Genomic DNA, 23,616 nt, shown 5'->3' on the forward strand with positions numbered 1-23,616 from the left:
ATCACTGGGAGCAGTTTCTCCAATCTGAAGCTTCTAACAATTCAAAAATAGCAAAAGGTGTAATACAACAAGTATATTCTCACATGCCTAAAACAGTGTAATTCTATCATAGCAATGAAGAAAATATCTGATTCAAAGGCTAAAGACACGAAAGCAAAAAAGGCATCAGGAGGAATTTCTTTACCTCACACTGAGGAAACGAGCATTCCATCACAGGTGCAAAATCATGCAGGCCAAGGTATGAAAAAAACACTGAGACCGGACTTCATAATCTTTAACATCTAATGGTTTTAAAGAATCATATGGAGAAGAAGAGAAAGGCTTCTTCATTCCCTCCAAAAACAAAACCCTAAGTTAATCATTCAAAGAAAGTAGCCTCACAGGTAGACATATTCTTACCAAAGAACATTGGAATATCCAATTTATCTTCTCTGTCTACTTTTCTCTTAATCATAACAATATAGACAGCATAGAGCATAGCTCCAACAAGAGACCAAATGGAACCTGTAAAAATCAACATAATGAATTAATACATTTGTTCATTAACTCATTCAACACACACTTATTTAAAACCTATGTGTCAGATGTGATTTCAAGAAGTACACAAATATGAAAAAATAAAAGTAATCCCACCTCCCTCATGCCCTTCAAGAGTAGCGGAAGAAGTTTAAACAGTGAACAAACACATGCAAAAACATCCAATGATCTAGCCAAACAGTGCATGTTATAATATTAAAACTCATATAAGTAACACTTTGTTTTTAAATTCTGAAATGCAACTTCATATTTTCCCCTACATAAACAATTTCACCTGACACTGTCTGGCATAACAATGTTTCTTTCCATCTCTAAGCCACTGCTTATACAGTCCTCCCCACAGTCACCTATCATCTTTATTACATATCCCACTACCATCTTCAAGGCCCAGTTAAAATTCCCACTTCTGCCACAAAGCATCCCCTTCTTCTCCACTGAATTTCCATCCTCCTTGTCTTCTATTTTAGACCATTTAATACTTACATGGTTAAATATAGTATTATTTATTCTCTAGTGGTTTCATTTTCTAAATCTAATGATTAAAATCAAGAACTCCTTGAAAACTGCAAACACATTACTTATACTTTTTATTGTTCTAAAATATCTAACATAATAGAAGGTTTGTAGTATAGGCATAATAAATATTGGTTCTCTTAAGTATTAACTCATTCTCAAAAACATTCTGGTAAGCCCTTAAAAATAGCTAAATTAATGTGCTGTCTGGCAAGTGACCACATTTAATACTTTAATTATCCAAAAGTCCAATGTTTTATTAAATCTATTTTTAAAAATTATTCTAAAGCATTTTTAAAAAGCAAAAAGAAAGCCTATCAATAAAATCTCACACATACACAACAAATACGTGTATTGTTTTACATATACGAAGTCGCTCTGGCCGAGAAAGAGGTGATACAGTTCAAGGCATGGCTCACTGGGCAGTGACCAGGGATGGTTTAGAAAGCACCATTCCATTCAATGAACTTCAAATGTCTAACCAAAGTATCCAGAGGGAAACCATTAAGATGGATTCTGATTATCTTTGCTTTTGCTTAACCTAAACAATGGATCAAAACTGAGTGTTCACCATAGAAGTAAATGTTTTAGACAAGAAACATGAGTGAATCACAAAATTAGTGAGTGTAAGTGTAACAGAAACAGAGTATTTGCATAGTCCCAATGTATCTCCCCACAAGATGCTTATTACTTACAGAGAAAAAAATGTGTAACTTTACACTGGAGCAACCTAGCAGACACTACCTTAAAATTAACTAGTCACTAGTAACAGGACAACACCATGTGCCTTCTGATATGGTATGTGGATCAGGACAATTCTAATATTACCTCCATGGCATTCTTACAAAAAAAAAAAACAACATAAATTTAACCATAAAGAAGTATCACACAAACCAAAAGTGAGGAACATTCCACAAAACAACTAGACAGTATCCTTCAAAAGTGTTAAGGTTATAAAAGACCACCACCACCACCAACAAAAAAGACTGAGGGGCAGTTCCAGGTTAAAGGAAACTAAGGAGACAAGAAAACTAAATGCAACAAGTGATACTGTACCAGACATTAGTGGGAAAAATGCTGAGATTTAAAAAGGATATACATACAAATCAGATAATTTAATTATAATCAATTTTGGGGTGCCTGGATAGCTCAGTTGGTTAAACAGCAACTCTGGGCTCAGGTCAGGATCTTACGCTTGTGAAATTGAGCCCACATCAGACTCAGCATTGGGCATGGAGCCTGACTAAGATTCCCTTCCTTCCTCTCCCTCTGTCCCTCCCCAGGCCCCATCTCTCTCCAATCTTAAAAAAAAAAAAAAAAAAAAATATATATATATATATATATATATATATACACACACACACACACACACACACATATATATACACACACACACATATATATATGTATGATAATCAATGTTAACTCCTGACTTTTATAACTATACTGCAGTTATGTACATAGAGAATGTGAGTGAAGGCTATATGAAAATTCTGTAAACTATTTTTGAAATTTTTTACTTTATTTCCAAAGGAAAAGTTAAAAAAAGACCATGTTAGTGCCTGACCTCTGTGTGTGTGTCTGCACACACATGCACATAAAGACATAATGACATGCACAAAACTTTCTTGTATACTCTTAACAGAAAGAATGCAGAGTCACATACTTACCTATTGTATCTCTTCCAGCAGATTTTTCAGACCCTGACAAGTTTACCAGCACAACACCTCCAATGCTATGGGAATAATAGGATTACTGATGAGCAAAACAGTAAACTCCTTAAAAAGGGATAATAATAAAGATAAAAATTATTTACAAGTGATCTAGACTACTCTCAAAACTGGGCAAAACTACAAATGCCAAAGAATTTAGTGATTTAATTAATATTGAACAATATGAACAGGACAGAATAAGTGCTATACTTATATTCATTTAATTCTCACGAAATGTACAAATTACTTTATAATAAAGGTATTATTGCTACTACCATACCATTTTACACTTCAGAAAACTAATGCACAAATATACAAAGTAACCTGACCAAAATCACATAGCTGGGACTGAAACTCAGCCAGTCTGGTTCTAGGTAAGTATTTTTACATCCTATGCTACCTGCTCTTTTCAGTTAACCAACTTGTCTACCCTCTTCCAAACTTTTTTTTGAAGATGTACACATAGTATATCCATACACATCTTCCAATAGCACTAACTCTTGCCTATTGATAAAACCTAAATTAGCAATAAAACTCTCCTTAAATGTTTAAATGATTAATTAATTAATGGATGAAAAAAGGCTGAATTAAAGATGTAGAGAAATCAGAGATCATTCATTCACTCAGTTGTTATTTACTGAAAAAAATTTTTAAGTTATTATTTACTGAGCTAATCACTGTGTTATAGAAGCAAACAGAACAGATGTAGTTCCTGTTCTCAGGGAGCTTATAACTACTGTCTTTCTATGTCTATGGCTCTTGTAATTGTACATATTTTTACAGCAGATAAAATAGTGTTAACTTTTTAAAAAGCCATTCTAATTCTTTTACCTACTGATGCAAAAAACATTTTGCACAGGAAAGGAATATTAAAAACATTTTTTTTTTACCTTATGGAATTATATCATCCTAAGTCAAATCTAGTGCTTACATTAAGTATTCATGTCTCTCAATTAAATATTTTAATTTTCTGTTAAACAATCATTGTTTAAATTCAACTATTATTTATTGAGCACCCACAACATCCTAGAAACTAGAGGTTTCAATTCCATTTAGATAATAATAATCACAATGACTAACTATATTGAGCACCTACTATACATCAGACACTGTTCCTAGCACTTTTAAAGTTTTAACTCATTTAACACTCGTAAGAATCCTCTGAGACAACTCACTAGTATCCCAACTTACAGGTGAGGAAACTGTGCACAGTGAGGCAAGAAACTTGCCCCAAACCACAAAACTAGTAATGATGGAGACAGGATTGAATTCCAGAGAGCTTAGGTGGAGAATACCCGCTTTTTTGTCTCTTGACTGATAATGTGAGACTTTTTAGCTTATCAGATTTCCTTCAAAATTGCTGCTATGTCAAATTCTTTTTATAACCTCAGAAACTGAATCTCATTGCACAAGACTACTTCAAAACAAAGTATAATCAATGTTCAATATAGTATTAAGAAGATATAATAAATATATTAAATATTCTAAGTAATTATTTTTCTAGACCACAGGTCAAGCAAACTTCCTCAAAGGAACAAATAGTAAATATTTTAGGCTTGCAGACCATATAGTCTCTGTTGCAACGGAACTGTCATTATGGTGCTTAAGGAGCCATAAATAATATGCCAACAAATGAGAACGGCTATTCCAATAAAACTTAAAAAAAATAGGAATCAAGCTAGCCTTACTCTGCTGACCCCAGTTCTAGATCTACTTTAATGAACTCTGTCAAAATTTACAAGTTCAACATTTTAAAACTATTTCCTTCTTTTTCAAAACTTTATATTAATACAGTAAAAAGAAAAGTTAAAAATTAGCATGAATTTTGAATAAAGATGAATAAAACCTCATTTACTTCCCCAATATAAATCGATTACATTTCCCTAATACACAAATACGTTTGACTAAAACAATTAGTCAATCATGCAATATAATAAACTTCTATTGGTCATAAAATCTAAATAATAAATTAGTTATAGTAAATTAGTCAACCAGTCTAACCTTGGAAACTACCATGGTTATATCAATGAAGGAGAAACACATGAAAATAAGAGGACCTCAGTCCCCATTATAATAATTTTTTACATACATTCCCTCTGAACTTTAAAACAAGTCTGGAAAGTAGATACTATCATCATTTTCTCACCTAAGGAAACTTCTCGGAGAATTTAAGGGAACTGACAGAAACAAAGAACAAAGCTCTGATTCAAACCCTGCTCTGACAGCTAAGAAACATTACTTTCTCCATTAAATCATTCTACTACCTTCTCTGATTCCTGATTTTTTTCTCAGTAAAACAACAGCTTTACCAAACTGACACATCTTTTTTGAGTACTGCTGGTAAGCAAAGCCCTAGGCTAAACTGTTGGTGGCAAAAATAAGTATAAAACAAGGCAGTGGCCTTTAAAGGTTTATAATCCACAGAAAAGTAAGACAAACACAAAGTTACATAAAAATAAAAGACTTAAATACAGTTATTGATGGGATACTGATGATATACAGTAATGCAAAGTTGCCAAATGATTTATATAGAAAATAACTGAAAGATCACTTGAGGCTGAGCCAATCAGGAAAGACTGCATATTTGACTTCCAGAAGTAGAAGTAAAACCCAAAACAAAAACAAAAAGGTAACTTGTTTTAGGAAAAGGAAAAAGGAACTTGGAGGTAATTAGGATCAAGCTGCCACATTAAATTAAATGTAAGCACCAGTACAATACATAGTATTATACCATCTGTCCTCCCATGAATGGGAGCGCCTTGGGATCCCTCCCTCCAGTTACTCTCCCCAGGAACATCTAGAAAACTAGTCAAGGATGTGACACAGGCTGAGTAGCATGATCTCCATATAAAACCTTCTTTTATTCTTATCTTTCTCTGCCTATACAGTACACTATAATACAAACTATCTTATGTCACGATCAGAAATTTTTTTAAACAGAATTAACTAGCTATTATGCTATATTCTTACCTTAAAATTACAGCTAATAGTTTAGAAAGAGTAAATCTATCTCCACTGTTACTTGGAAACATTGCAGCAAGAATTAAGGTAAAAAGTCCTACAAGGAAAAAAGATACATCAGTTTAAATACTGTCAAAAACAGCCTTTAAACTAAACCATGCTTATTTTAACAATACAGATTAAGTATAGCCCCGTTTACTTTAAACTAGTAAGACAGTGAAATTGAGCACTCAGAGTAACATTACGACCTCATCATAGTCAAGCATATGTGCTCAGGTTAGTTTTATAGCTTCAAAAATACTTTTCCTCTCCCAGATTTGGAAGGTAATTCAATTTTTTAAAATAAAACATCTTTCATAAGGTAAATTATGGCTCTGAAATAAGCAATTACATTTAGTCAAAGGGTCTAGAAAAAGATCTTCAGAAAGAATGTGAAAGGAATGACTATAATATAAAGAACTAGCCTATAAAAACTTAATATGTTTTTATATTAAAAAAAACATAAAATAACCAAAGGAATATAAATAGCACAAAGCTGCAGCATAAAACCACCAATATTATATAGTTACAATACACTAATGTACATCAGAATGAATGTAATAATTTATAAAATAAAAATGTGTATATGCGTTTATGTGTATATATATATATTAAAAACAGAGCATATATATAATATATATAGTCGAATATATATATATATAGATAGATAGATAGATATAACAGAAATAGATTTCAATTTATAACGTAGATTTTAAAGACAAATTTCTTACCAGAAGTTGAGGACAAAATATTAACTATAGCAACTTGTGTGTCTGAAAGTGCTTCCTGATATGACAGATTTGCCAGAAACCACTAAAGAAAAAGAAAACAAAGTGAAACCTAATGAATGACATGCTTGTATCTGTCATAATTTATAGGTCCCTCTTTTACCCCCCTAAATATTTTATCATAAGAGCTTCTAGAAGTCGCCTTCTATTGAAAAGTCACTGACTTAAAAAGAGGGCATTTATAATTAGATTTAAGATCTTTGCTATTCAGTGTCCCTTAAGAAATTAACAAGTTTGTTAAAATTAGCATTCAGTTTTTTAAAAAATAAGGGTAAAACTGAATCAACTCAACTTTAAAATTTGCTTTATCCAAGCATTTCTAGCATTCTACTAAAGTTTATCTAAACAAAATTTAAATTTGGAGAAATTCTCAAATATTAAAATATGTACAGACACTTCAGCAAAGCAACAAAGAAATACGATCTTAGAGCACTACTAAAAGGTAGCAGATAGCTGAGTTTAATAGACTCTATTTAGTCTACACAGTACTCAAGGCAAAAGCCAGAGTAAAACTATAGCAAAGTGATTTTGATGGCGCCTGTAGTCCTCTGACTTCCTAGATAACTTCACTGGACTTTCTAAATAAGAAAATGAGGTAGCAATTGCTAAGATGAGCAATATCGAACACATATGAAGTGCTAGAAAAAAGAAGATTCTGCTTCTAATTATCTTTTGGAGATCTATCTACAAGAACAGACAATAGTTACAGGGTGATCATTAGCTTTCTTGACTCACTTTCCTTACCACTTTAACACATAAATACTGTGCTCATTTTCAAAACAATCTCACTGGTCTCAGCTAATGCACGATAAAGAAATAAAGACAGATCATTCAGGTAGCAGTCATTCAAAAATCATAAGAAAACATCATTATTTAGAAACTCTTCCTAGAAAGACCTTCCTATCCTACACTTCTCCCCATTCTCTGGTTCTCAAACCCAAGGCACTCTCATTACAAAATTAGACCCATCCCAATTACCTTCCAATAAAAATTAACCTTACAATGTTTCCCTTCACTATTCCACACTTGAGGACAACCACTTATTAATAAATAATATATCACAAATAATTTATATATTTCATTATTTCATGAGTGGTAAGTTATTTTAAAATTATCATAAAAAATATTCTAGGTAAACATTCTATGACCTAAATTATATTCTACAGAGAAAAATTAAAACATCATAAGCCCTCCTGAGACAAAAGATATTCAAGGAGTACTGGCAAATACAGGAAGTATTAACTCCTGCCCTGCACTGCACAATACACTAGCCATTAGCTACATGTAGCTACTAAAGAACTGAAATGTGGCTAGTCTGAATTGAAACGTTTAGCGACTAAAATTGAAATAAGAACTGAAACTGAAATGAAATGGAAACTAAAGTAGAAAATGAAATGCTTAGAATATTTAGTACTAAAAAAATAAAAACTATCTCATCAATAATTTTTATATTGATAACATACTGAAGTATTTTACATACAGTGGGTTAAATAAAAACATAGTACTAAAATTAACTTCACTTGTTTCTCTTGATTTCTCTTTTAAACATTTTTAAAATGTAATTAATGTTTTTCTAATTGTAGAAAATTAAAAAAATACCTATGACCCCTGCATTTGAGGCTTATATTTCTGTTGAACAGCACTGTTCTAAACTTTATCAAAGCTTATCACTCTTAAGTTAGGTTTCCAAAAAGCTATATACCTGGACCATATTACTCTTTTTACAGAAATGACTTTACTAAAGACTAACATCATTTCCTACTCTTGTAACTTACTAAATTTTTTTTTTAAAGACTACTGAAGGTGGAAGCATCCAAGTGCACACCAACAATGAATAAACAAAATGTGGCATATCCATATAGTGAAATGGTATTCACCCTTTGAAAGAGAAGAAAATTCTGACACATGCTACAAGGATGAACCTTGAAGACTTTATGCTGAGATAAATGAAAAACAGTGGGGCGTGGGGGTGGCTCAGTCAGTTAAGCTGAGATCCTGCTTCTCCCTCTGCCTGTTCTGACAAATAAATAAATAAAATCTAAAAAACAACAAAAAAAGAAAAAACAATGTATGAGTCCATGCACACGAGGTACTTAAGAGTAATCAAATTCATAGAGAAAAAAAGTAGAATGGTGGTTGTCAGAGGCTGGGAGACGTAAGAAAGGGGAGTTATTTAATGGATATAGAATTTCAGTTTTGCAGGATGAAAAAATGTTCTGTTGATAGGTGGTTGTGATCTTACCTAATGCTACTGAACTATACACTTAAAAATGGTTAAAATTAAAAAACGGTTAAAATGGCAAATTTTATATCATGTATATTTTACCACAATTTTTAAAAAGGCTTTTTATATGCACATATGTATCTGTAAATCAGCATGCTATATGGAATAGTACCTATGTATTTATGTAACATTCTCTCAGAGTTGTGAGTTGGAAAAAAGTTTGCTTTATACAATGAAGGGAAGCATTTCCTTTTAAATAGGCAATAAGCTGTTTAATTCAGGAGGTTTTCCTTTTTGCCTTTCCTTTTACCAATTTGCCTAGAGATGAATTGTGTGCTCATTCAAAGTAGCTTTCTTCCTCTTAATCCGAGTTCCTGATATAATCATCCCATTCCACACCCGGGTTCTTTCAAACACACACACACTACCCATTTAATCTCTTATCTTTCCCCCTTTGTCTTTAACTTTTACTATATAGATGCTTTCACTATTCTTCACCTCAAGTGTCATTCAAAAATTAGGTAACAAATGATAAGTCTTAGTCTTGCCTCACATTCATTTAAAACAAGCAAACAAAAAAAATAATTAACAGCATAATCCAAATCTATGAGCCTTTAAATTAATTTTAGTATATATATCATTCTAACTCATAATGATTTTTTATTTGTACTGGTGAATATATTAATCAAGGTAACACTCAACTAGATGTTACTCAGGAAGAGGATGGAGAAAAATGGGCTCAGCAATGAGACAAAACTGTGAAGTAAAAAAATCTTATAATCAGGCTAATGATATTGACATTAGTACTGCATTATCTGGTGTTTAAATAAGCTCAGTACAAATTTAAATCTTAAAGGCTCATACTAAACAACCTTGGATTAGACTGCTCCCAATGACATATATAGAAGAGAGCCCTGAAATCCATTATCAAATTCTAAACTTCAGTTTTCACAAACTCAGACAAGTCTAATCCCAGCTTATTCCAAAATAATATTTCCTGTATGATTACTCTATGTGAAATCTTCAGCACATTTTCAGTTTATCAATATAATAGGAAAGCTATTAACAATATAAGGAATTCTGTAGAAATGTTTACTATGAATACTTGCTAAAATATTTGACCACCTTTATCCAAATTTAATCACAATTAAATTAATTTATTAATTAAACTGACCACAAATTACAAATTAGTTAATTACAATTAAAGTAATTAATTAAATTAATTATAAATCTTGGGATTTATACAATTACAAAACCACTTATTTGACAAAATCAATGCATACAGTAAACTCTTAACTGGATATTTACTAGCCTTTGTATATATCATAGTGTAAAACAACTATTAGTTATCCTGACCATGAAGCAATGCCAAATTCTGAATATACATAAGTAGTTGTTGTGTTAAGAGTACTGGTTGACTTCTTTGAGGTATGATAAGCAGATACTGACTTTGATACACAAAGTCCACAGTGTTTTTTAAAGTCACAATTAAGCAACCTAACAGTGTTACATTTTAATAGCATACTGCTGGCACATATATTGTCTTAAAATTCAAGTTCTAAACATATAATAAAGAGAAGACCTACCACAAAGCAAAAAAAAAAGCTAATTTTTGCTACTTGAGTTGCAGTAAGTTTTCCCACAGTTTTGAATAAGGATTCTTGTTCTTTCACAGTAGGATGTGACATGCGAGACAACTTAGCTTCCAATGCATGGCTTGATGGAAGCTGCCGAATCTCCATGATATTACTGAACCTTACACGAGACTTTTTGGGAGCTTAAAAGGAAAAGTATAGTACAAAATCATTAACATCTCCCCTCACGTCCAATGAAAGTCACAAGTTTTAATTTACTGATAAATGCATATTCTTTAAACCACATATGATCAGACTTGCACAGCAAAGAAAACCAGAGTTATATTATTACCTGAGGCAGTTCTGCTCAAAGAGTTAACGGGAAGAACATTTTCATCTATAAAAAGGCTTTAAAGGTTTTAAAATGTGACCAGTATTCAAACAAGGGTTCTGCAACTGTGTACATACACAACTGCCTAGATCAGAATTATAGTATGGTTATTATTGTAGCATTTATGGTAAAACTTTATTTGGATTTTTCTTCATAGGAAGCCAACTTATGAGAATTATGTTCCTGGTCAAGCACGCAGAACATTCCTCTAGAGGTCTACTCTTTGCAGGAGAGTATTACAGATGAATACTGCACTTATGCTGGAGCTGATACTCTTTACTCAATTCACAGAACCAACAAAACTCATATAATTTGCTATTAGGAGTCTCAAATGGCATGGTTGAAGAGGATCTTACTCATTTTAATATATATATTTTATATATTTATATGTATATATATGTATGATGAAACCATAGAGATTTCTAATATTTGGAAATTATTTCCAGTTTAAATAAAAACTTCCAGTCAAACTCTGGAAGATTAGAGGCCAAGCCAATACCGGAAGAAATGCCAGTTGATCCGAGTCCACCCCACAAAATCACTAAGTCTGGGGATGGCTTAAATGAAGCTAAAATCTCCTCCCATTTCTAAGTTATAAAATTCTAAGTTTTGCTTACTTTCTTCAGTATCAATGTTTGTGTTCTCAGGTTTTTCACTTGGAATATCATGAAATTTCACAGGAACATAAAGAGGTTCACTCTAGAATGTAACAAAAACGGAAATAAATATAAACAGCAAGTAAAATGGCTAATACATCGGCTAAAATTTAAGTTGATGGAATGTAGACATAAATACCACTCAAAACACAGCTGTTCACCACCATATTCTGCTGTTCACCACAGCAGAATATTCTTGAAACGTTTTGGAAGAGCACTGGTACGTTATATTTAACAATTAAATGTCATAAAAACAGATCTCCTTCTCAAGCTAACAGATTAGCTCTAATTCCTTTTCATTTATTCTTTTAACAAATACATGGTGAGCTTCTACTACGTCAGAAACTGTTCTGGATCCTGGGAATATAAGACTGAAAAAAGACAAAGTCTCTGTCCTCAATGATCATACAGTTTAAAGGGGAAGGTAGACAATGAAGAGATAAGCAAGATCTAATATGTATGTGTATTTGCCAAATGTTTTCTCTTATTCAACTAAATATTCAACTAAAAATTAAGATTCCTGAAAACCATTAGAGGATTAACAGACAAGAAAAAAACAGCTACCACTTATCAGTTCTTACAATGTACTAGTTACGAAGTCCAGAGCAGTTAAACATGTCTTTCTCATTAGTCCTCATAACAACCTCATAAAATGGCATTTTTAAAAAACTTTCCTAGAAACACAGATATAAAATAATCAAGTGGTAGACAACAGAACTGCTAGGTTTATCTAACCATGCTCTAAAGGTCTATGTTTTTAAGTGGTTCTGAATTCCTCCACTGTTTTTACATATGTTCTTTAAATGATCTATATTTAAGGCATGATTGTCCAACTAAGCTGTTTCTTAAATTAACAGATAATGTTTTCTATTTAATTCTCTTTTAGCTCTTGGTATAGAACTCTGCCAATAAAAACTATGCAGTTAAGTGAAGAGGCAATAGGATCTGAAAACTGACAGTCTCTTTGTTACACTGAACTTTTCATTATAGCATTTGGCCCAGAAAGATGTGACATACCCATATTACTGATAACAGCAAAAATTAGTATTAGAGTAGGTAGAAGAATAGTCTATCACCTCAACTCTGCCTTCTACCCTGATAGAAACAACTGATATTAATTTTTCTGATTCTTAAGATCCCAGAGAAATGGAATGATATTTTCTCTAAGCTTCATAAACTCTTTACAATACCTGGTAACCTACCTTGCATTCAACTATAGTTCTAAAAGCCAGACAAACAAGCAAAAAATTGCACTGACAATAAGGCCACAAAGCTAATGGTTTAATAAACTGATGTTAAACTTTAGAGTAACTTTAAAATTTTTCTCAGATGGAATGCCACATTTGGAACAACACATCTTAAAAGAGAAGCCTTAAGTATGGTCTAAAAAAAAAAAAATGTCTAAATACTTTCTCTCAAACTGGATTATAAATGCTTAAAATAAGTAAATATGTTAATTACTTTACTTGCTCACTACTTATTATCTGTCTCTTCTGCCCTCCGTGAACACACACACACTCTCAAATACTAGGGCATAAGCTGCATATTTCTAGAGCCTAGAACAAGTGTGTAACACTTGGGAACACCACGAAGGTGCAGTTGGTTGAATATCCAACTCTTGCTTTAGGCTCAGGTCATGATCTCAAGGTCATGAGCCAGGGCCCTGCTGGAGATTCTTTCTCCCTCTCCCTTGGCTCCTCCTCCTCGTGCTCTCCCTCTTCCTCTAAAATAAATAATTCTTAAAAAAAAAAAAAAAAAGTGCTCTTAAAATTTTGTGGAAAAAATCTATGGAACAAATGAACAACCGGCTTATATATTCTCAGTGTCAAACAAATGTATTTGCTCCTAAGTGATGATAAAAATGAACACAAAGAGATGAACCTAGTAAGAAACAAAGGACAAAGGACTGTCCCTTAGGATTTTCACTCCTTAATCAATGTCCCCTTCCCCTCTCTCCTACAGGGCTGAATTGCTTACTTCTGGGTCCCGAGAAATAAAGTACCATATTAAAATTCTTATGGCGGGCACTCAATATTAGGATATATCTACATCCTAATACAGTGGTGTTATAAAGCTATTTCAGTCCTTCCTATCATGGTTCAACTCCACCCGTTCCACTCCTGATGAGAAAAAAAGCACTTACCAAAGAACTATTCATAGTTGTATCTGTTGTGCAAGCAGCAAAGTAACCCTCAGCATCTGCAAACTACAGATAACAGGACATAAAATTCAATTAAATCCATGGTATAAAGTAAGGCTGTTGTCAATCACACTCAAAGGAACAGAATAAAAAATCCAGAGTATTATAAGGAAATAATTATATTAATCGTAATAGCAGCTAAGGCCAAGTATTCAATTACGCAAAGTAGGTATTATCATCTTCATTTTACTGATGAAGAAATAGGCTGAGAGATCTCATCTAAGTAACAGAGCCAGGATTAAAACCAAAGTCAATCTAAACACAAAATTTATGACCTCTGCACAATACCATTTATTGTAACATTTCAGATGAGAAGGTAAAGGATGGGTGGGTTTGTGAAAAAGAGAAATAACTTCTTAGTGTTATCATGATAATAGTATTAACATCAAGAACTCCCTAAATGGATTAATGGACTGGATTGCACTTGGAGAACCCTACACTAGTGCTGTACAAGCATGTTTTTATTCACCCACAGCTACCCTATTATTATCATCCTTGTTTAAAGTCTGAAAAGGTTAAATAACTTGCTCAAGGTCATACAATCAGCAAATGAAAGAACAAAACTCAAACACCAGAGTCCATGCTCTTAAAAGAATTCCTATAAGTCAATAAAGAGTCAATGTAGAAAAATGAACAAGATATAGACAACTCCAAAAAGAATTCTACTGTGCAACAAATGTATTAAAAAACAATAAGCAGTCAATGTAGAAAAATGAACAAGATATAGACAACTCCAAAAAGAATTCTACTGTGCAATAAATATATTAAAAAACACCAAAAGCATGCAGAGTAAACAAAATATCATTATTCACCTATCAAACTGGTAAACATAGGGATTGTGATAAGGATTCGATCTCATGAACTGCTAACAGAGATATGAATTACAGACTATAATTTAGCAATAGGAAGCAAAAGCCCGAAAAATGGCATTACTGTTTATCCAGCAATTACACTTTGGAGATTTATCCTAAGTAAATAACTATAGATGTGTATAAAGATATTCCTATTTACTTATATCAAAAGAAAAAGTGGAAATAATCTAACTATCAAGGAACAGTTAAATAAAATAGAAAACATAGTAGCAGATGTTTATTTATTAGCCTGGAGACGTATTAATGATACACTGTTAAGTAGAAAGTAAAATCAAGTTAGACAATGATATAGACTAAATTGACTTCTACTATAAATTTTAAATATATGCATGTAAACACATAGCTACAGAAGTGTCATATATATACAGTGGTTGCAGAATGGTGAGATTACGGACAGACTATTCTTAATCTTCATGTTACCATAAATTTCTCTTCAACAATGAACATGCATCACTATTACAATTTAAAAAAACTTAATATTAAAAAATGTTCTAGGAATACTAAATTACACTAAATTACAAGTTGTTCATGATATACCACTAAAACCAGAAAGCCAACTGTAAAACAGGACATAATAGTATAGTTTTACTTTTGTAAAAAATAAAATAAAAATACACACATGAAAAAGAATGACAGGATATAGGTCAAAATACTCTGGAGTTATTCCTTGAGAATGGTAGAATTACTATTTTCTTCTTTTTGTTCCTCTGTATTTTCTAAATGTTCAGTAATGTACATGCATTTCTATAATGTGTATGTATTACTTTTGCAAAGTAAAAAACAAAAGTGTTCATTAGAAAAGACGAGAAATACTACTAGTTTAATGCACAAAAAAGTACACATAAAAGAAAATAATTAATAGAGAAAGAACGCATTTAGGAGGAGTGGGGAATGGTAGTTATTACTTAATGGGTACAGAGTTTCTGTTTGGGATTATGAAGAGTTCTGGAGATGGACAGTGGTGATGGCTGCATAGCAAAATGAATGTAGTTAATGCCAATAAACATTTAAAATGTTCACTATCTGCCACTATACATTTAAAAATGGTTAAAGTTGTAAATTTTATGTCATATATACTTTACTACAATAAAAAAAGAGGGGCAAGAAAAAAAGGGCTAAAATGGTAACGTATATCCTATCACAATTTTTTTTAAAAAAGGGAAAAGAATTGAAAAAGAAAATAATTTTTCACTCTCAAAAATTTAGTTTCTACTTCTAGAAGATATATCACTATATAAACTGCCATTTCTGTCAACAGTGTCAATCAGCATGTTATGTTACATCAAGGAAAGAATATAATTTGGTTAGCCAAACATCTGAAAGATGGCCTGAAATAGCCTGTCTTCATTCTAATAAATAAAACCTTGCTTTACTTTACTTCTAACCAGCAACTTTACAACTATTTAGATGCTACTCATCTAGTATGCAAATGACCAAAGACTCCAGACGGTCGTCATCCTCTTCACTTTTATCTTCATCTCCACATTAATGACTTGGGCTAGTTCAATATTTTTAACAATCCAGAGGACATTGGGATAAGGGTAAGAAAATGATTATGTATCTTTGATTTCTCACGAGATATTAATTATGATACCAAGTTGATTAAAAGAATAAATTTAAAGCTTTGGACAAAAGTAGGTTTTTCTTATATCATGCTATCCTCAATTAACTGAACCACTCAGAATCTGACTGTCCTTCAAGAAACTAGTAACTTTAAACTTTGAAAAACTAAATCCCCTCTCCAACAAATACTTAAAATTTAAAACTTACAAAAGCAGCATGCTTTCCTCGAAATCCTCTTGTACACTGTTGTCTCCATGGCTTCCAAATAATAAAGCCCAAAAGGTATAAAACAAACATAGATGTTTTTGCAAAGGTGCTGAAGAATGGCTTGTTGTACTGAGTAAAAACATACTGGAGAGGAAAAATGTACATAAACTATGAGATGACCTTAAATCTTATTACTTATCTCTAACAAAATAAGGCTATTACATGATTTTTGACTCTAGAAGTTCATGTGGAAGGGAAGATCAGAAGAGATTACAAAAATACTTTATACTCATTTCTAAATATTATATTTGCTTGTATACAAAGGATAATATTCCCAAACAAAGCAGCATCAACTTCCAAAAAAAATTTTGTTCCACCTTCATTAAAAACCTACTATGCAAGAGTACTTGTGCTAGGAGCTAAGGAAAAATAAGACAGCCTTTCCTTTCATTATATATGAAAAGTACACAGCATAATATGCTAAGTACCACAACAAGGGTGTACCGGTACCATGGGATTTCCAAAGGGAGACAGACCATTTTGAGGACTGTGGAAGATTCCTAAGAGAAGCTATTTTTGAGCTGCATGTGTAGGGCTGAATAATAGCCCAGAGGAAACAGCATGAAGAAAGGCAATGAAGCAGAATGGCATATGAATAAAACTGCGTGAAGGTTAACGTTACTAGGAAGTTATATAAAACCTATAATCTTCATTTAGCTTAGAATTCATGATTTTTTTGTTTCTTTAAAAAAAAAATTTCCTAGTTATGTACACTGAAAGGCCTAAAAAAATAACCCAGGAGGAATGAGCACCTATAGAATCCAGAAGGTGTTCTGTATCATCTTGTAATAAAAGAAACCATGAGTTCTTAAAGAAATGATCAAGTCCAAATATGGGGAAGAAAATTATCAGATGAACCTGGGGCATCTTGCACCAGAAAGCAAGTAAGGATGTTAAAGATTAATAGGGTCATATTGAAAGGACAATTTGAAGAGGCTCCTACTGGTCAAAGATAGTACAGTTTAAGTACCAAAAGGAGTAACTACAATTGTCTGAAACATATGAAATACACAAAAATCCATGAATGTATGAGGATACTCTACAGGATCCAGTACCATCAAGGTTTTTTTTTTTAATGACCAAGGTATTTTTTCCTAAAAACTGAACCTGAATCAAATCAGGACTTTACACTTAACTACTATTTTACAGGAAATAAGGGAAAAGGAGGAGCAAGTTAAGTGATACCCCAAAGAAATAATCAGCCAAATTTGAAATGTGTATTATGCAGTGAGTATGTGTGTCCTCCCAAAATTAATATGTTAAAATTCTAACTCCCAATGGGATGATATTAGGAGGTGGGGCCTTTGGGAAGTGATTAGGTCTAGTGCAGAGCCCTCATGAAAGGAATTAGTGCCTTGTAAAGACACCACAGAGAGCTTTCCTGACCTTCTGGACTTTTGAGGACATAGTTACAAAGACTGCCACCCAAGAACCAGGAAGTGGATCCTCAGCAGACACCTAATCTGTCAGTGCCTTGATCTTGAACTCTCCAGATCCCAGAACTGTAAGAAATAAATGTTTGTTGTCTGAGCCAAACAGGCTAACGGCAGTTTTATTGTGGCACCCCAAATGGACTAAGACAGTGTGATATATCCTATAGGAAAAATGATCCAGTTTTTCCAACAAATCTTTAGCATGGTTTAAAAAAAAAAAAAAAAAAAGGTGGGGTTGGGGGAATATACTTGAGGAATGAAAGCGACTTAAATTTGAATATGGACCAAGTACCAGATGATCTTAAAAATTATAATTAATTTTATTAGACATATAATTTTGTTAATGGCATGGTCATTCTATTTTTAAAAATTAGGACCTTTTCAGTCTGAGATGAGTATGAAAGAATTTACAGGTGAACTGACAAGGGCTAGAATAGACTTTAAAATACTTCAGGAAAACATATCTGGAGAAGGGTTAATAAGAGAAGTTGGGCAAAATTTAATAGTTGTTAGGTATATGAAGATCCATTATACCATTCTTTCTACTTCGTATATGTTAGAAAATTTCTATAATGAAAAGGTTGATCTACTTGTTGAAATACACAATGTATCTCAAAAGTTTAATGTGCATATTTGGCTGAAGAATTAGAAATATTACATACACTCTTGGATAACAAAATTATAAAATATCCTCTTACTAAGAGACACAGATTGCTAAATTATAATTTGACCAGATCCTCTCTGTCCTAAATTTTATTACCTGGCAAATAAAAAACAAAATATTCATTTAAAATTAAAATAAAGTTTTATAGATAAGCTTATTTCCCCTTCAACATTACAGAGATTTTTTTGTGGTTAAACTACAGAATGTTCATCTAAAGAAAAAAAAAGTTTACAGAAGATTGAAAAATAATAAATGGCCTGTTGTATTCCAGAGCCTACTTCCAAAACGGTGAAAAAAGTATTTACTCATTGGCTACAATAACATAGTTAAGTCAACTATTTACTTAACTATGATGTGAAATGACCAGCAGTAGCAAACTGCTTCTTTTGACATTTAAATTCATTTTATAAATACTATTTCCTTTTGTATATTAGCCTTAAGACTATAACATGTAAGTTGAAAAGCAGTAACTTCTGAAAATAAAATTTCACATCTTTTTATAGAGATTAGCCAAACAGAATAAAATATCTACATATATAATTAGAAAGAAAAACTACTTTGTGCACTCAAAGTAACACATTACTATCAAGAGGACACTGATAAAAGTAAAATTTAACTGAATGCAATCACCGTATACCATGTATTTCACAATGTTTGAATCAGCAGATGTATAAATGTGTATGCACCCATGCATTATAGTGACCTGTACATGAAACCTCTGATCACTTTCACCCATCTGTTAAAAGCATTCTTACTTTCCACTAAATGGTGACAAAAGGCTTTGCATCCTAGATACTTGTTCACCTAGAAAATATTACTTATAAACAAAGAAATTGAATTTAGAAAGAAAATAAGATACATAATCGAATTTTTAAAATAATACCTATTTTTAAAATAACCCTCCCTAAAAGACTTAAGAAACCTGAAACAAAAACAGTATCTTTTGTTTCAACTAGAACTGACATCAATTCACTTATCAAAGAAAATAATTCAACAACATTCAAATTATTGCTTTTAGTCAGCAGGAGAGAGAGAAATGATTATCAAGATACCACAGATTAGCAGCAGTAGGACTACAATGCAATATCATTCCTAGACAAAAATTACCTACCGAAGTAAGTTCTGAGGATGCGACCCATATCACATCAACAAGTAGGAGAATAACAATCCCAAGAGCCATTCGCCGGCGCTGAGTGAAACCACTGCTCTGGGAATTCACCCGGTTCATGATAAATACACACACCATTTGCAGTCTGTTTTTTAGAAAATACAAATCACATTAGAGAAGATTTTTGAAAAATAACCGTAGAAAATGAGAAAATTAGTATAAGAGAAACATTTGACATTTGTTAGCCAATGTTGTTGAAAAGTCACTCAGTAGATTAAAAGTGGGTCTTACCTCACTTTAAAGGCCTTTCTAAGATCTTCAAGGGCAATGCCTGAAAACTTGGCAGATCTGAGCCTATAAGGAGGTGAAGAACTCAGCGCACCTAAAAACAGCCATAAAATGAGGCTTATGAAAACATCAACCACTCAAAAAAAGGTTTATCACATCTTTTTTCTCTTAAAATTCAAAATGAACAAATGAAAGAAAAATACCAAATGCAAATATAATTGGCACTCTTCTCTAGCTTCCTTATTCTCTGTATATTTCAAATTATACTCCGAAAAGTACGTGGTACAATAAAAAAAAAAGCAATCTTTAATAAACGGCAATATTTAAGAGTAGTCAGCTACTGGTTTAAAAAAAAAAAAAAAAGCTCCTTCGAGTTTCGAGTTTCGTAAATTCAAGAAACTCCATTCGCCTCTCCCTACACAGGAATCCACCCCAAGACACACTGTCTAGACTCGCGCCTGCTTCTGTTTTTCCTGTCTTCCATCTCTTGGAGGGGAGTTTGATTGTTTGAAAGGAAGCGATTTGTTGTGAGTCTTGGGGGCGCGTTTCCAATCGCCTCACGTGGTCGAGTGAGGGAATATTTCATGCTTCCCCACCCACCCTTGCCTGTCACTGCATCTAGTCTCTTTAGATCGAAAGAGTCACTCCCCGGAGACCAGTGAGAAAACAGCTGTTAAAAGGAATCCTTCTCTTCTTTTGATGGGGGGGAAAAAAAAGTTAAACCGGTGACGCTCCCCCAGGGAGTGAGAAAAAGCGCGGAGGCGGCGCTCGAGCAGCTCCCACTTGCGTCGGGAGTCCAGACCAGGCTCACACGCCCCTGTTAGCCTTGCCCTCACGCCTCCCCTCGGAGACCAATACCACTTCGGCCAGGGAGCTTCCACCGAATCCAAAGCTGGGGGTGGGGCCATTCATGGGCACTCGGTCCCAGTGAGGGTTCCGGGGAATTTCGGGGCCCTCCCCTGCCTGCCTACCTGGCCTTCCTGCCCCGCGATGGTGTCGTGGCGGCACCATGAGCGGCCTCGGCCCGGACCCGCCGCCGCCCAGCGCCACGGCCGCGGCCTCGAACTCACAGAGCTGTCGCGGTGCCTGACATTGCGCTGGAGGGAGGTCCAGCCCCTGAAGCCGCGGTGTCCCTCGGGTTGAGGCTTCGGACGCCACCCGGCCCCGCTCGACCCGGGAGGGCGGGGAGCCGGCGAGTGGAAGGGACCGCGCAGGCAGCGATGGCCGCGGAGGCCCGGAGCTGGACCCCGGACCCGCCCCCAGCCGGCCAGTCCGCCCCGCGGCCCCGCCCCCTAGCCCGACGCCGGCCGCGCTGGGGTTACGTCACCGCGGCGCGACGGCGGACTGCGCGTGTGCGCGTCTCCAGGGTGACTCGGCGGCGTGGGGCGGAGTGCTGTCAGGCAGTGGGCGCGGAGCTCCCAGGCAAGGCAGTGACACTGGGAGGAGCGGAGATAGAAGTAAAGCAGGGCGTGGTGGAAGAAGAGGGAAGCGGGAGTGGGTGGCTGGGGCGAAATGAAGGACGAGGGAGGTGGCCGGGCCTGTAAAGGGCCCCGCCCTAGGAAGAAAGCTGACAACTACATTTCCTACAAAGTTCGGGCGCGAAACTCTCCATATCCCTTTCTCGAGGAGAGGACCGAAAACCAAAGTGGCATGGGAGATTTTTACTTTCTGGAACCTTTTGTTTGTAAACTAGATCCCAGCTCTCGGAGCTAGCCGTGTCCCTTGGGGAAAGCTGCTGCACCTCCCCAGCCCTCGGGTTCCTCATAGACGGAACTGATAGTACCTGCCTCATCTGTCTATTATATACCCTCATATGTATATACACCTATGTAAATATATGCCAGGATTACATTAGTTTACAAATGTGAAGGGCTTAGATCAATTCGTGGCACATAGAGAGAACGCAAATGAAAATAGTAAGCTGTATAGATATTTTCCTATCTTTTGAATATCCCGTAAGAAGAAATGCTTGGCCAAAGTCCTCACTGGTATTCAGAAGACAAAAACAAGACCAAAGGGTTCTGTAATTTAACTGGAGTTATCCACCACCATCGCATTTTTAACATCTTCAGATGGCACAAAGAAATTTTACTACTTTCATAGTGGCAATATAGTGCATTTCTTAATTCTCTTAAATCTTCTCTTGTTTGACTAAAATTAAATACATAAGTAATGAGACAATACCAATGCACATTTTTTTGTATCGATTCAGTCAGTTTCTAATAAATGATCAGCATCAAGCACCTCTAATGAATCATTCAGAAGCCTATCATTCAGAATTAGAAGTCTTAACGATGTACTTGAAATTACTACTCTGGGGAAATTTGGTTGCATACATTTACCAGCACCCTTTTTATTCTTTTTTTTTTTTTTTAACATTCTTTAGAGTGTTAAGCTCATAGTATGCTACATTTATGATCTATAGACTGAAAAAATAATAGCAGTATAAATACCTCTCAAGATCAAAGGGTCAGGAAAACTATGTTCGAATTCTTAATCTGACCACTATTTGTTATGTAATCTTGAAAATTATTCTACTCTCAATTTTGCCTCAATTCTCCATCTCTAATTATAGAGATACTGTTAGCTTTTTCTTAAATAATGTAAATGATAGTACTTTATAAATGTATGTAAATGCAAGTTACCATTATTACCACCTACTGCCAGAGCATCTGCTAAAGGACAAATGCTGTGATAGTCTTGTGACAATGAAGATAAGGTAATTTTAGACCAGCTTTCTTCAAGTAGTCTCCAACCCTAGGTTAATCTTCCATTTACATTTTTCCCCACTACCCTCAGAAGGAAATTCTACTGTACTGCTGTGTGACAACAGACTGTAGTGTGGTTTCTGTGCTGTGACACCATCCTCATCTCAGGCATTCCTTTCTTTGGACCCCAAGTGCATATCTTGCTTAAGGATAAGTCCTCTGTAACTTTAAGTCTTGCACCAGATGCCAGCTGTCTGCATTTTCAAGTATAAGTTCCACAAAAGCAAGGATTTTTGTCAATATCATTCTCCACTATATCCTCACCATCTAGAATAGTACCTAGCATGGTGCTGGCAGTCAATATTTGTTGAATGAGCTTGAACTTCCGGCTGTCTCTTGACCTTTATACCTAATTCCTTTCCCAAGTCTCCATTTCTGTTAGTTGGTACCACCTTTATTCTGGTATCACAGGCTTAAGTTTGATCTTTTATTTGTACTAATTCCCTTTTCAGTCTTCAAAGTTGATTACTCCTCACTGAGATCTCTAAATAGCAGACCCTTAAGATTCATCAGGTATTGAGTCTGACACAAAAACAAAACAAAACAAAAAAACAACAAACACCTGAAATATAGGGAATATAATTTCTCCTGTAAAGAACACATGCCACATTTGAATATGAAAGCAAAATTGTCTGTGTACAAAACAGTCACTACCTAACTCTCCTGTATACCAACCTCAAAATTCAATCTCTAGTAAAATTATGAATAATTATGTCATGAATGTCTGGGGCCTCTAGTTAAGAATTGAAACCACCTATAAATTCCAAAAAGGGAAATAATGAAGAATACCCAAATGAGAACAAGCAAAGGATATTTATTCAGAACTTGCCATAGCAAGTGGTCAGCCACCATCACTTGAATTGGGCCAAGACCCAGAAGCAGTCATGGAGGGTAAAGCTTTACAGTAGGAAAATGCTTCGGGTACATGCTGATAGGTTTTTGGCACAAGAAGGGCTAATGAGGGTGCCTGGGTGGCTTAGTGGGTTAAGCCTCTGGCTTCGGCTCAGGTCATGATTTCAGGGTCCTGGGATCAAGTCCCACATAGGGCTCTCTGCTCA

The 23,616-nt window shown here is 34.5% G+C and overlaps 1 protein-coding gene across 1 annotated transcript in view; it reads right to left on the reverse strand.

Annotated features, from left to right (window-relative positions):
* SLC35F5 (solute carrier family 35 member F5) overlaps nucleotides 1-21,058 on the reverse strand; it is a 36,443-nt gene extending 15,385 nt beyond the window's left edge. Inside the window, exons 1-11 of the mRNA XM_032856192.1 lie at nucleotides 20,762-21,058; nucleotides 19,794-19,884; nucleotides 19,506-19,647; nucleotides 16,238-16,381; nucleotides 13,539-13,601; nucleotides 11,357-11,438; nucleotides 10,361-10,551; nucleotides 6,494-6,575; nucleotides 5,733-5,820; nucleotides 2,721-2,785; nucleotides 400-504 (exon numbers count right to left, since the gene is read on the reverse strand). Of these exons, the coding sequence (XP_032712083.1) occupies nucleotides 400-504; nucleotides 2,721-2,785; nucleotides 5,733-5,820; nucleotides 6,494-6,575; nucleotides 10,361-10,551; nucleotides 11,357-11,438; nucleotides 13,539-13,601; nucleotides 16,238-16,381; nucleotides 19,506-19,647; nucleotides 19,794-19,884; nucleotides 20,762-20,801 (1,093 nt within the window). The 5' untranslated portion in view covers nucleotides 20,802-21,058. The remainder of the gene's footprint in view (nucleotides 1-399; nucleotides 505-2,720; nucleotides 2,786-5,732; nucleotides 5,821-6,493; nucleotides 6,576-10,360; nucleotides 10,552-11,356; nucleotides 11,439-13,538; nucleotides 13,602-16,237; nucleotides 16,382-19,505; nucleotides 19,648-19,793; nucleotides 19,885-20,761) is intronic.
* Nucleotides 21,059-23,616: the final 2,558 nt, after the last annotated feature.

Source organism: Lontra canadensis, unplaced genomic scaffold (genome assembly GCF_010015895.1).
Source record: "Lontra canadensis isolate GAN:19392208 unplaced genomic scaffold, GSC_riverotter_1.0 scaffold11, whole genome shotgun sequence".
Classification (NCBI taxonomy): Eukaryota; Metazoa; Chordata; class Mammalia; order Carnivora; family Mustelidae; genus Lontra; species Lontra canadensis.